Genomic DNA, 15,651 nt, shown 5'->3' on the forward strand with positions numbered 1-15,651 from the left:
CAGGAGCAGAGGTCAACAGTTTCCGCCGCCTCACATCCATAAGTGGGGGCCTCTCTGTTCACATAAGCATTGTTCTTAGGTGTCCTGTAAGTTGCTATCCAGCACATCAGGCGATCCACTGACACTGCTGGAACTATCCCTTACAGTTCCGACTTGCGTTCACTCTTTCTTAGGTTGGATAGGTATGGGAGGAGTATCTCCCGTAGTCAGACGCATGGCGTCTAGCTGCGCACTGAAGACTGCCTCCTCCGTCACAACAGGCTCAGAACGCTTGTTATTTGAGCATTCCGCTCCTACAGTTGCTATTAGGCAGTCAAATCTATTGAGTATCAGTTGCTCATACTCTGCAAGCAGGGCCTGTATCTCAGTGTAGATGTCTTCCTCCATAATAGAGATGATACAGACGGTGCAGATAGATGTTCTAAACTTCTTTAATTAGGTCACCAACTGAAGTTCTCAGCAATATCTCGTTGCAGGATGCAATTATCTTTAGAATCCCAATATTATTCTTCAGAGAAAATTGAATAAATACACGATAAAGTGAAATAAAGTCAGAAGCTTCTTCAATACACGACTTGCTGCTTCGGCTTTGGGCTCCGTCCCCCTGGAAATACTATTTTACATGCAGCATCAAGTAATCCCAAATATCTGATCAGATTCAATTCCAAAAAGCCAGTTTATACGCATTATGAGAAACACCAAATCTGATGAGATCTTTGAGAAACAGGCAGAAGAACTGACTCAGAGGTTCATCAGACCTGGTTATGATCCACAACTATTACAGCAAGGTTTGTTGAAAGTAAAAACACATTACACTTGTAGTAGAAGTAGCACACAGGGTACGCTTCACATTCAAAACGGAGCCAACAAACAGCAAGCACTACCCAGGTGCTAAACCAAAAATGGGCCGGCTCCTAAGCTTACATTCTTGCATTTCAAATAAAGATACCAAGAAACTGAAGAAAAATTGATATTAGAATGAATTAGAAATTTGCATGCTCTATTTGTATCATGAAAGAAAAAAATTGTGTTTCATATCCCTTTAAATAAAATAGATCTTCATGGCTTACGACAACTGGTAATTTCACATGTAGAAGTAGGATGTACAACAGTATGTGTTATAAAATCAGGCACAAATTGTGTCAGTGCTGTCACAGGCGACAGCTTTACTATCAAATCAATTTTGTGCTTTGTTTAATGGAGTGCGTTTTTTCCCCAAACAACTAGACCCCTTATAAACAGAGTTGGTGAACATGTGTGATATTAAATATTACAATAAAGATTCATCAGTTGCGTCTCATTTTAATCATTTCGACAAATATACAGGTTAATGTTATTGACAGAGCAATGTTGCCCTCTAGGGGTGGTGATAGGTATAAATTGCTGTACTCCAGAAGAAAGAATTATACTGGATATTTAAACTCCAAACTAGGAGCCCTTATGGTATGGAACAAGTAATGAGATATTAGTTACTTTGTTGGTACACAGATGCATTTCCTTTCTAAACATGGTTACGCTATAGGCTTTTGTGAAGTTACTTGTAATAAATTATTTTTTAAACATGATATGCATGTTTTCATCAATGCTTCCTCGTCTTAACGTATGTATTTATTGTCAACTTCATATGCGTTTATTTTTGTTTTGTTTAGCTTTTCTAAATGTAATGGGGCCTGTTTTTTGGACACTTTGGGTGATATGGAATATTTGACTAATTGTTAACAGCTTGATGTTATTAATAGTGCTGTTTTTTAATTTTGAGATTGGTGTTTCAGTGTTCAAAAAGAGGTTTAGCAGTCAATTGCATTATGTATGAGTAAGCAGAGTGTATAGGCATGAAACGCGTCAGTTATGGCTGCTGCCCTCCATGTGTTTTTAATGCAGCATTAAATAAAGGGGTTTTGATTTTTAATTGAGTGTGGCAATAACTCTTTATTTTTGGTGCATCGTTTTGGAATCGTTTTGTATTTTACATTCTTTTGCGCTAAACTAACTTAGATGATGTCAGCTGCGTGCATGCACATCTGACACTCATAGAAAAATAGATTTTCATTGAGTCTTTTGATATTTTCCTATTGAAGTGTAACTGTAATAATATTTAAATACAGGGTTATATACAGAACAGCCATTCCCAAGTTCTCTTACAGTCTATGTCTCTACTACCTCTACTGGAAGTTTTTTCTATGAATTGTCTACAATTTCTGTAAAGAAGCGCAAATACAAATTAATTCTTAACCCACTGCCCTCCAACTTGAGATTATGACTTATTGTTCCAGTACTACTCTTTTTGTGAAAAATATTTTTGGCCTCAGTTTTTCCTCCTCCAGGCTTTACATAATTAAGATTGTGAAGTCTTTGCTTGTAAGTTTTATTTTTATAGACTTCATTTCATTTTAGCAGCCTTTATAAGACAATAGGCACAACCATGTTGAAACTTAGGTTTCCCCTATCGAATTTCTTCTGCTGAAGACAACTAGGGAGAGAGATTAATGATGGCTAAGGGACTTTTTTAGATAATTACTTTATCGGCTCATTTATAACAGTTACTAACTGACCTGAAGCAGAGGTGGTATGAGATAAGAAGAAACTCAGGGGAATTGGAAAGCCCACAATATTTAGTTAAATTACAGGAAAAGAAGACAAAACCAAAAATAAAAGTATATTACAATTAATTTTTTTGGACTAGAAATAATGAAACATTTAGGGTTAGATTACAAGTGGAGCGCTAATTTATTGTGCGCCCATAAACTGGTAAATCTTCCCTTTTGCAGGCGCGTAATATATAACCAGTCATTACAAGTGGCTGGTTATCGCTATGCGAGCTTGCGGTAGCAATTAGTGCTCAAAAAATAAGATCTCTGGCTAATTTTCTAAAAGTCCCCAAATCCCCTCTCAAAAGGGATGGAATTGTAGTTTTTTATAAAAAAAAAAATGTTTGCATTTTTTTAAAATAAAAACAACTACACTAGGCAGTTTTTGGGGGGTTAAGTTGGCGGAAATGGGGTGTTAGAAAAAAAAACACATATACACACACACACACTTAGTTACATATATATTTGTGTGTTAATATGTGTATAGTCATATACACCTATATTTACAAATTTCTGCCATGGCTGCACTGCTTACCCCCTGCGCTAGGCTCCCATTTGAGAATATGGAAGTGTGCTCTCATGAGCGCAATGCTTCCCAGCAATCACGTTCGCATTGATGTGATCTTGTAATACCAGCGCACATTAGCGTGCGTTGGTATTACTCAGTGGATTGCCAATATCCCTTTCAAGCGATATTTAGTGCTCCACTCGTAATCTGGCCCTTAACCAAGTGTTTCATGTCCCTTTAACTAAAAGTGGGGATTTGAAAAAAATAAAGATAAAAAAAATAGTAACGCCGCCCACAGGGTTCTCTTTTCATTCAGCCGATTTAGGGCCAGATTACAAGTGGAATGCAAAAGTTTGTGCACGGCTTACTGCTGGTATTACGAGTTAAAAAGTAAACGCGATCGCTTGAGCACGATCACAATTTATGCTAGAGTGAACAACCGCGTTCTTCTGAGCTCTGGTTATCTATTTCGCAAAAAAAAAAAAAAAAAAAAGGCTCACTAAACACAATCAAAAAACAGAATTTATGCTTACCTGATAAATTCTTTCTTTTGCGATGTACCGAGTCCACGGATTCATCCTAACTTGTGGGATATTGTCCTTCCTGACAGGAAGTAGCAAAGAGAGCACAACAGCAGAGCTGTCTATATAGCTCCCCCCTTAACTCCCCCCCCCCCAGTCATTCGACCGAAGGCCAAGGAAGAAAAGGAGAAACTATAAGGTGCAGAGGTGACTGAAGTTTACATAAAAAAATACTGTCTGTCTTGAATAGACAGGGCGGACCGTGGACTCGGTACATCGCAAAAGAAAGAAATTTATCAGGTAAGCATAAATTCTGTTTTCTTTTGCAAGATGTACCAAGTGTACGGATTCATCCTAACTTGTGGGATACCAATACCAAAGCTTTAGGATACGGATGAAGGGAGGGACAAGACAGGAACCTAAACGGAAGGCAACCACTGCTTGCAAAACCTTTCTCCCAAAAACAGCCTCCGAAGAAGCAAAAGTATAAAATTTGGAAAATTTGGAAAAGGTATGAAGTGAAGACCAAGTCGCAGCCTTATAAATCTGTTCAACAGAAGCATCATTTTTAAAAGCCCATGTGGAAGCCACCGCTCTAGTGGAGTGAGCTGTAATTCTTTCAGGAGGCTGCTGTCCAGCAGTCTCATAAGCCAAACGGATGATGCTTTTCAGCCAAAAGGAAAGAGAGGTAGCCGTAGCCTTTTGACCTCTACACTTTCCAGCACAGACAACAAACAAAGAAGATGATTGGCGAAAATCTTTGGTTGCCTGCAAATAAAACTTCAAGGCACGAACCCACGTCCAAGTTGTGCAACAGACGGTCCTTCTTAGAAGAAGGATTGGGACACAGAAGGAACAACAAATTTCCTGATTGATATTCCTGTTAGAAACAACCTTAGAGAGGAACCCAGGTTTGGTACGCAAAACCACCTTATCAGCATGGAAAACAAGATAAGGCGAGTCACATTGTAATGCAGATAGTTCAGAAAACTCTTCGAGCTGAAGAGATAGCAACTAGAAACAGAACTTTCCAAGATAGAAGCTTAAAGGGCCACTAAACCCAAAATCTTTCTTTCATGATTCAGATAGAGAATAGAAATTTAAACATTACAATTTACTTCCATAATTTATTTTGCTTCATTTTTAAATATCCCTATTTGAATAAAAAGCAATGTACATGTGAGCCAATCACATGATGCTTCTATGTGCAGCAACCAATCATCAGCTAGTGAGCATATCTAGATATGCTTTTCATCAAAGAATATCAAGAGAATCAAACAAATTAGATAATATAAGTAAATTAGAAATATGTTTAACATTGCATTCTCTTTCTAAATCATAAAAGAAAAAATGTGGCTGGAATGTCCCTTTAATATCTATGGAATGCATGGGTTTAAACGGAACCCCCTGAAGAACTTTAAGAACTAAATTGAGACTCCATGGTGGAGCAACAGGTTTTAAAACACAGGCTTAATTCTAACTAAAGCCTGACAAAAAGCCCGACTGTCTGGGACATCTGCCAGACGCTTGTGCAACAGAATAGACAAAGCAGATATCTGTCCCTTTAAGGAACTAGCGGACAATCCTTTCTCCAATCCTTCTTGGAGAAAAGACGAAATCCTAGGAATCCTGATCTTACTCCATGAGTAGCCTTTGGATTCACACCAAAAAAGATATTTACGCCATATCTTATGATAGATCTTCCTGGTAACAGGCTTTCGAGCCTGAATCAAGGTATCTATGACCGACTCAGAGAAAACCCGTTTTGATAAAATCAAGCGTTCAATCTCCAAGCAGTCAGTTGCAGAGAAATTAGATTTGGATGCTTGAATGGGACCTTGAATCAAAAGGTCCGTCTCAGTGGCAGAGTCCATGGTGGCCGAGATGACATGTCCACCAGGTCTGCATACCAAGTCCTGCGTGGCCACGCAGGCACTATCAAAATCACCGAAGCTCTCTCTGTTTTGATTCTGGCAATCAGACGCGGAAGGAGAGGGAATGGTGGAAACACATAAGCCAGGTTGAACGACCAGGGTACTGCTAGAGCATCTATCAGTACTGCCTGAGGATCCCTTGACCTGGATCCGTAACAAGGAAGTTTGGCGTTCTGACAAGACGCCATCAGATCCAATTATGGTGTGCCCCATAGCTGAACCAGTTGAGCAAACACCTCCGGATGGAGCTCCCACTCCCCCGGATGAAAAGTCCGACGACTTAGAAAATCTGCCTCCCAGTCTCCACCCCTGGGATATAGATCGCTGATAGATGGCAAGAGTGAGTCTCTGCCCATCGGATTATCCTGGAAACTTCTATCATCGCCAAGGAACTCCTTGTCCCTCCCCCCCAATGATTGATATAAGCCTACAGTCGTGATGTTGTCCGACTGAAACCTGATGAATCCGGCCGAAGCCAGCTGAGGCCACGCCTGAAGAGCATTGAATATCGCTCTTAATTCCAGAATATTTATCGGTAGGAGGGCCTCCACTTGAGTCCACAAACCATGTGCTTTCAGGGAATTCCAGACTGCACCCCAGCCCAGTAGGCTGGCGTGTTCGTCGTCACAATAACCCACGCTGGGCCTGCGGAAACACATTCCCCTGGACAGGGGATCCTGTGACAACCACCAAAGAAGAGAGAGTCTCTGGTCTCTTGATCCAGATTTATCTGAGGAGATAAATCTGCATAATCCCCATTCCACTGTTGGAGCATGCATAGTTGCAGTGGTCTGAGACGCAAGCGAGCAAACGGAACTATGTCCATTGCCGCTACCATAAGTCCGATTACCTCCATACACTGAGCCACTGACGGCCGAGGAATGGAATGAAGATTTCGGCAGGTGGTTAAAATCTTTGATTTCCTGACCTCCATCAGAAATATTTCATGTCCACCAAATCTATCAGAGTTCCCAGGAATGGAACTCTTGTGAGAGGAATATGAGAACTCTTTCACGTTCACCTTCCACCATGAGATCTTAGAAAGGCCAACACTATGTCCGTGTGAGACTTGGCAAGTTGGAAAGTCGACGCTTGAATTAAGATGTCGTCTAGATAAGGCGCTACTGCTATGCCCCTCGGCCTTAGGACCGCCAGAAGGGACCCTAGCACCTTTGTGAAAATTCTTGGCACCGTGGCCAACCCGAAGGGAAGAGCCACAAACTGGTAATGCCTGTCCAGAAAGGCAAACCTGAGGAACTGGTGATGATCTTTGTAGATAGGAATGTGTAGATACTCATCCTTTAGATCCACGGTAGTCATATACTGACCCTCCTGGATCATTGGTAAAATAGTCCGAATGGTCTCCATCTTGAAGGATGGAACTCTAAGGAATTGGTTTTAGGATCTTGAGATCTAGAATTGGTCTGAAGGTTCCCTCTTTTTGGGAACCACAAACAGATTGGAGTAGAAACCTTGCCCCTGTTCTGTTTTCGGAACTGGGCAGATCACTCCAATGGTAAAAAGGTCTTCTACACATCGTAAGAACGCCTCTCTTTTATTCTGGTTTACAGACAATTGAGAAAGATGGAACCTCCCCCTTGGAGGAGAATCTTTGAAATCTAGGAGATACCCCTGGGTTACAATTTCTACGGCCCAGGAGTCCTGAACGTCTCTTGCCCAGGTTTTGAGCAAAGAGAGAAAGACTGCCCCTACTTGATCCGGTCCCAGATCGGGGCTACCCCTTCATGCTGTCTTAGTGGCAGCAGCAGGCTTTTTGGCCTGTTTACTCTTGTTCCAAGCCTGGTTAGGTTTTCAGGTTGGCTTGGATTGAGCAAAGTTCCCCTTTTGCTTTGCAGCAGGGGAAGAGGAAGCGGGACCACCCTTGAAGTTTCGAAAGGAACGAAAATTATTTCGTTTGGTCAGTGTCTTATTTGACTTATCTTGAGGGAGGGCATGACCCTTCCCTCCAGTGATGTCTGAAATGATCTCTTTCAGTGCAGGCCCGAATAGGGTCTTAACTTTGAAAGGGATGGTCAAAATCTTAGATTTAGATGACACATCAGCTAACCAGGACTTAAGCCATAACGCTCTTTGCGCTAAAATGGCAAAACCTGAATTCTTTGCCGCTAACTTAGCAAGATGAAAAGCGGCGTCTGTAATAAAAGAATTAGCCATCTTAAGGGCCTTAATTCTGTCCAAAATATCATCTAGTGGGGTCTCCATCTGAAGAGCCTCAAACCAAAGAGCAGCTGCAGTGGTTACCAGAACAATGCACGCTATAGGTGGAAGAAGAAAACCCTGATGAACAAAAATTTTCTTTAGGAGACCCTCTAACTTTTTATCCATAGGATCAATGAAAGCACAATTGTCTTCAATAGGTATAGTTGTACGCTTAGCCAGAGTAGAAATAGCTCCCTCCACCTTAGGGACCGTCTGCCATGAGTCCTTATGGTGTCAGAAATGGGGAACATTTTTCTTAAAAACAGGAGGGGGAGCGAACGGGAATACCTGGTCTATCCCACTCCTTAAGTAACAATGTCCGAAATCCTCTTAGGACCAGAAAAACATCAGTGTAAACAGGAACCTCTAAATATTTGTCCATTATACACAATTTCTCTGGAGTGACAATAGGGTCACAATCATCTAGAGTAGCTAAAACCTCCTGAGCAATAAACGGAGGTGCTCCTAGCTTAAATTTAAATGCCGTCATATCTGAATCTGTCTGAGGGAACATCTTTCCTGAAGTCAGAAATCTCTCCCTCAGACAGCAAATCCCTCTTTCCCTACCTCAGAACATTGTGAGGGAATATCGGATACGGCTACTAAAGCGTCAGAAGGCTCAGCATTTGTTTCTTAACCCAGAGCTACTGCGCTTCCCTTGCAACCCTGGGCAGTTTAGATTAAACCTCTGTGAGGGTAGTATTCATAACTGAAGCCATATCTTGCAAGGTGAAAGAATTAGACGCACTAGAAGTACTTGGCGTCGCTTGTGCGGGCGTAACTGGTTGTGACACTTGGGGAGAACTAGATGGCGAAACCCGATTTCGTTCTGTCTGAGAATCATTTTAATGCCAAATTCTTATAAGTCAAAATATGCTGTTTGCAATTATAGACATATCAGTACAATTGGGGACACAGTCTTAGAGAGAGTTCCATAATGGCTTCTTAAACAAATTGAACAATGAGTTTCCTCAGTGTCAGAGACATGTTTAACAGGCTAGTAATGAAGCAAGCAAGCTTGGAAAACACTTTATTTAATGAAAAAAACACAATTTGCAAAAACGGTACTGTACCTTTAAGTAGAAAAAAAAGGCATACACAAATTGCAAAACAGGTTAAAATTGCTTCAAAAATATCCTTAATTTTAACAGTGTACCACTAAGCTTTAGAAGGATTGCACCACAAGTAAAAAAAGCAATAGACCCCCAAATGAAAAAAAACTTATTGATAATTGTCTAAAACCAGTTTTAAAACACCCTAAAGCACCTTGTCACAGCTATGCTGTGGCCCTACCTGCCTTAGGGAAGCGATAATATGGGTTTAAAGCTTCAATTAGTCCCTCAGCCAAGACTCTCAGCGGACCGCAGGAGAATTTGCTTGCTGCTTGTAAATGTAGGCCCCGGCCCACCTCACTCGATGTTGCTGGGGCCTACACAAAACTAACAAACCCTGCCTGAAAGCCATGTGGGTTATAAAACAACCCCAAAGAACCCTCAAGCAAATGTCCCAGACACAAAAACGTTTGTCCCAAATTCACATAACAAACTGAGTGCCCACAAAAAAGTAACCCTTTATGCAAGCTAGTAAAAACTCTGATAACACTAGGATTACTGCTTACCCTTCCCTTAATGGGGACACTGTCAGGCCTTTCTGAGTTAACACAGTCTCTGTCAGAAAATATGACTGACATATCCTCATTGCTGTATAGCAAGAAACCGTTCCTCACACTGAAGTTTTCCTGTACTCCTCAGCTCATGTGGGAGCAGTGGACCTTAGTTAACAAAATGCTAAGATCATCATCCTCCAGCAGAAATCTTCATCTATGTCCTGCCTGAGAGTAAATAGTACAACACTGGTACCATTTAAAAAATAACAAACATTTGATTGACGATAAAAATAAAACTAACAGTTTAAACACCTCTTCTCTTTACCCTTCCTGCTTAGAGCCAGCAAAAGAATGACTGGGGGGTGGAAGCTATATAGACAGCTCTGCTGTGGTGCTCTCTTTGCTACTTTCTGTCAGGAAGGACAATATCCCACAAAGTTAGGATGAAATCCGTGGACTCGGTACATCTTGCAAAAGAAATACATTACAAACTACACTTCACTTGCCATCAACAACAAAGCCATCTAATAAAAAATATTTAAAAAAAAATATTTTAAAAGATGTATATGTATTTATGTTTATATGCGTTTAGATGTATTTAAGTGTGTATATATGCATTTACAGACATATATGCACATAAATACATATACAGACACATAAGTGCATTGGAAGCCCTTTGCATTGGCAGTTAAAGTGATGGTAAACCCAAGCGTATAAGAAACGCTAGGATTAACCATCACTAAAAATAAAAATTAGTTTGTCATTGTTTCCTAAAAAACAATGTTAAACCAACCCTAGTTTTTTTTAGATATATTATTACTAAAATACCAGCAAGATATATGTAGAAAATATGTATTTATGAAATAAATAAGAACATATTTGTCTATGTGAAGAACATTGGAATTAGAAATAGTCATATTGTCATGTCGGTTTAGTGCACTTGAGATATGCAATCGGGTTGCGTGAGAGTGGGGTGTTTACTTCTAGTGCAGTGGGAACATTATAATTTGCGCTCTACTTGTAATCTGGCCCTTAGAGTATCGCTGTCTTTATATTGGATAGCGGAGTGAGAAGTATTTTTTTACTCTCCTCTCAATTCCCTTTTCTCATAATCATCTTTCTTCTAGTGGAGCCTGCTCTCTCCTGCCTAGGGGTTAAAGTTGACCACACATCAACTTCTCAGTATTTTAACATCTGCTGGGGTTGTTTTTTTTCCAGTACTCCATTATTATTGTTCTGAACTGCTGTTTTTGTTTTATTAATGGGGTTTTTTTTTGTTTTGTTTTTTTTAATTAATAAACATACAATCAAAAGGAAAAAAGGAGAAAAGGGAATTGGAAAATCTTAAAAAAACAGAAAGAGGTAAAAAAAAAAAAGGAAGAAGATCTGCACAACCAACCAAGTCTTGATAAAACCATGGTATTTACAAATGTTATTAATGGTTACTTTCAATGTACCTTTTAATAGGTTTGCCGAAATCAAAAGTACTCTGGGCTACAAGGTGCGGGACCACTCTTGATACAGACACAGGACCTGAAGTAGAAGTGGCCTTCAATAGGGTGGTCTGGACATCATCAGAAACTAGAGAGATACAGGAGAGTAGTTCAGTTTATCAATATCATTAAACATCTGTACCAATTATAGAAAGAAAAGGCTGACGGGGGAAGAAGAGTGCAGCAAGGACACGCAGGAGAGGCTGTAACTACTCTTTTGTATCACAGATACCAGAAGAACTTCTATGTACTTTCCATATCAGTGATGCAGAAAATGGGAACATTCGTGAAATGCTGTAGTCAGGAAGAAGAGAGAGCAAGAAAACAAGGGCCTGAGAGAGGGAAAGGAGAATGGAGTGAATCAGAAGCATTGGGAAAACCAGGGATGGAGTAAAGTCAGAAAAAGTGGAGAAAGAAAAAGGGGAATGAGTGAAACAGAGAGAGAAGTGTGATAAAAAAATTATAGGAGGAAAGTGAGAAAATGTGTCAATAATAAATCATGGGAAAGTAGAACGGAGAGAATCAGTAACAGGAAAGTGAAAGGAAAAAAGGTCAGAGATAGGTGAGTGAGAAAGAGAAATGGGGAGATATCTGGATTTTTTTTTAACTAACCAGTAAATCTCTTTCTTCATGTTCTGAGTGACAACACACAAAGCAGGCGATATAGCTAGAACAATGGGTTAGTATAACCTATTGTTCCCATATCTTACATGTAGTTCATCCTTTTTTCAAGCACCTCTTGGAAGGCCAGCTCGGGTCTCTTTTTCCTCTGCAGTAGGTACTTTTTCTCCATTTTCACTGTCTGCTACGGCACTTTCTTGCTTTAAAAGGGACTGCCAAGTTGCCACAATAATATTCATATCTGGCAAAAGCTGTATATAAAAAATGTATAAAATATTCTTATGGTGTTTCAAAATATGTATCCTATTGTTTTATAAATATTACCATCAGAGGTATATATTTATTAAATCTAGTTATAAAATGTGCCTTATATTTGCAGATTTGTAAAGATACCTACCTACAATTTGCTTATATATATATATATATATATATATATACACACACACACACACACATACAGTGGGACCTCGGTTTACGAATTTAATTAGTTCTCCGGGACATTTCGTATTGCGAAAAATTCGTAAACCGAACACGGTTTCCCATAGGAATGCATTGAAAACCAATTAATGCGTTCCGGAGGTGAGAAAAAGTCAAATAAAGGCTCCAAACCTGCTGCAAAAGGCTCCAAAAACCTGCTGCAAATGGCTCCAATGGCTCCAAAAGGCTCCACAACTTGCTGCAAATGGCTCAAAAGGCTCAACAACTTCCTGCAAATGGCTCCAAAAGGCTCAACAACTTGCTGCAAATGGCTCCACAAACCTCTCCAACACCTCCACACTGCTACCCACACTATCATATGCCAGGGGCCACTAGTTTCGTATTGCGAAAAAAAATCGTAAACCGAGGGGCAAACCGGGACATTTGTTTCGTATTGCGAAAAAAATTAGTAAACCGAGGCATTTTTTTTTAAAGATTTTGCATTCGTAAACCGAAATTAGTATACCGAGTCGTTCGTTAACCGAGGTCCCAGTGTGTGTGTGTGTGTGTATATATCTATATATATATATATATATATATATATATATATATATATATATATATATATATATATATAATATATATATATATATATTATATATATATATATAATATATATACATACATACATACAACATATATACATATACACATATACACATATACACACACACACACATTATGGTATCAGCTGTTTAAAGTTAGATAGGGCAAGCAATATTGTATAAAAATAATTAAAAACATTTCAAAATGTGCTTTGTTCTCTTGGTATCCTTTGTTGAACAGTAAAACCTAGGTATGCTCAGTGGAGTATATGTTTCCTTTAGCACTTTATGGTAAGAGTGTGATGCATAAAATTGCTACATTGCCACTACGTGCTTAAAAGGGATAGTACACTTACATTTTCTCTTTCATCATTCAGATAAAGCATACAATTTTATATTTGCAGTCACCAATCAGCAAATAAGACCCAAGTGCTGAACCTACTATACTTTTCAACAAAGATACCTAAATAATGAGTCAATTAAATAATAGAAATAATTGGAAAGGTGTTCAAATTGTATGTTCTATCTGAATTGGGGAAAAAAATTGTGTTTCCTATCCCTTTAAGACACATGTACTGTCCTGAAATCCTATAAACCTACCTAGATTTAATTTTAACAAAGGATCCCAAGAAAACAAAGCAAATTTGATGAGAAATACATTGAAGAGTTTTTGTTTTTTAAAATTGAATAATTTATCTAAACCATGAACATTTATTTTGACTTTACAGACCCCTTTTTACCGGAATCTTATGGAGTCAATCACAAGAATCCATGGTATGCTCAGTTTACAGAAAAAAACAACAATATAATAATTAATACACACTTTTTTTTTTAATATATATTTTTATTGAGGTAAAGATAATCAGTACACAGACCATAAGATGAATATAGTAAAACAATGGTTGACTATAAACCATAAATAGAGGATTAATGCAATAAGTAGATCACATATTGGTACAGAGACTAATATGTACCTCATTTTATTAATTCATTTAATTCCAAGATATCCTCTTATATCACGTTTGAACCTCATAAAACTAATACACAGCACAACTCAGAAGGGAAAACAGATAATATTATAACCAGGATTTAAGGAAAATTAGTCTAACTATTCCTTCAATGTAAACATTAAATCCTATAGTCACTTATAACTTACATGAGGAGACTTATCAGACAGAATATCTGTAATTGCCTTGTTCACTAGACTTAAGCATATACATGGTTTTGAATAAGGCTAAGATATCTGAAAACAAAAATGAGACCGCTCTTAGGTCAAAAATATCTTATTTATCTAAAAACTGGAGTCTAGACATAATTGAAGTTATGCTCTGGGATCTTGCAGCCATACTTTTAGATAGATATTAGTATAGCTATAATATAAACCCTGCAATAGGCAAGAAAAGAGGAATAAAACAAAGTGAATTGTAGCTTCATATTAAAGGGACGCTGATTTAGAGCTGCAGAATCTGTTGGCGCTCTACAAATAAACGATAATAATAATCAAATTTTTTCTCTTTCGCGATTCAGATAGAGCATGCAATTTTCAGCAACTTTCTAATTTAATCCCATTTAAAATGTTCTCATTCTCTTGGTATCTTTATTTGAAAAGCAAGAATATAAGTTTAGATGCCGGCCCATTTTTGGTGAACAACCTGGGTTGCTTTTGCCGATTGGTGAATTAATTTAAGCCGACCAATAAACAAGTGCTGCCCTGGGTACTGAACCAAAAAAATAGCGTAGATGCCATTTCAAATAAGATAGCAAGAGAACGAAGAAAAATTGATAATAGGAATAAATCAGAAAGTTGCATGCTCTATCTGAATCAAAAGAAAAAATTTGGGTTCAGTGTCCCTTTAAACACAGGGCACAACTGGGGGGGAGCCCCAGTAGCGCACAATAGTGATAGGATGTATATAGGCATCATGAGTTATAAGAAATAATATAATTGTTAGAGGCTTTAGTGTAGGGTTCCTTGGCAGAATAACATAATGAAGGGATGTGCAATGCCAAGATGATATTAATAGGAGATAACAACACTTATGGACCCCATAACAGCATATGTAAGGATGTTAAGCAGATATACTATATAGATTTACTTAGGCAAAGACTATAGGCTTTGCAAACAACCCCTCTATTATAAGACAATGTATCCTGAGGACCACTAACATATAGAATTACATTTTAATGTAACAGTGATCAAAGCACTGGTTAAAGGGACATAATACCTATATGGTAGACTCCGCTGAATGTGATGCAGCATAACTGTAAAAAGCGGACAAGAAAATATCACCTGAACATCTCTATGTAAAGAAGATATTTTACCTCAAAAGTTATTCAGCTCACAAAGTAAGTGCTCTGTTAACAGTTATACTTCAGCTATTGTAAGCTGCATGTTGGGGGAAAAAACAAAAACAAACAAACAATAGCCAATCGCTTCATCAGTGCGGATGTTACACTTTACTGTAATTTCATGAGATTTCAAAGAAATCTTGTGAGATTTCATAGTAAAATTCTCTAAACTGAGGAGGGAAATAACAGGACTGTGCCTCCACATGCCAGATGCACACTCCCTGGGACTAGCATCCGGATTGTCTGCTTAAAGTCCCTTTACTAAGGGATGTGGCTACTGAGGAAAGTTTGAGGTAAAATATCTTCTATTTTACAGAGATGTTCAGGCGATATTTTCTAGTCAGCTTTTTACAGCTATGCCGCATCACATTCAAGTGCTTCAACATTTGGGTATCATGTCCCTTTAAGGTGGCAACTAAACAAAGCATAGATACAAACTAGATTAAAAATAGCAGGCAGATAATGAATATTGTAGTCACAGGTAAATACTCAGGTGTAAACCGTCTAAGAGGAGGAAGAAGGGTTAAACCACTGCAGATATAAATGCGGCAGAAAATCTTTCCCACAACATCAGGTCCTAACGTGTCTTGAACATATGCAGATGTGGTAAGTATATATGGCGAGAGTGAGATACCAAACAGAGGTATTTGTAAAGTTGAGGCTTTCACAGGCACAGTTGAAGAGGTGAGATACTCTTATCGGAACTCACTTAAGGAATCTCTACTGCTAGATCCTCTCTCAGCTCATGCGGAAGGTCTCCAGCAATTTCTCCAAGAACTCTAAGGACTG

General features: G+C 38.7%; 1 protein-coding gene across 1 annotated transcript in view; it reads right to left on the reverse strand.

Moving 5' to 3' along the window:
* The window catches only part of LOC128643916 (nucleolar pre-ribosomal-associated protein 1), a gene marked incomplete at its 5' end in the record, with an annotated part of 233,169 nt that extends 221,427 nt beyond the window's left edge, over positions 1-11,742 (reverse strand). The window contains 2 exons of the mRNA XM_053696690.1: positions 10,835-10,958; positions 11,607-11,742. Of these exons, the coding sequence (XP_053552665.1) occupies positions 10,835-10,958; positions 11,607-11,742 (260 nt within the window). The remainder of the gene's footprint in view (positions 1-10,834; positions 10,959-11,606) is intronic.
* Positions 11,743-15,651: the final 3,909 nt, after the last annotated feature.

The sequence above is a fragment of the Bombina bombina genome, unplaced genomic scaffold (genome assembly GCF_027579735.1).
Source record: "Bombina bombina isolate aBomBom1 unplaced genomic scaffold, aBomBom1.pri scaffold_594, whole genome shotgun sequence".
In the NCBI taxonomy this organism is placed as follows: Eukaryota; Metazoa; Chordata; class Amphibia; order Anura; family Bombinatoridae; genus Bombina; species Bombina bombina.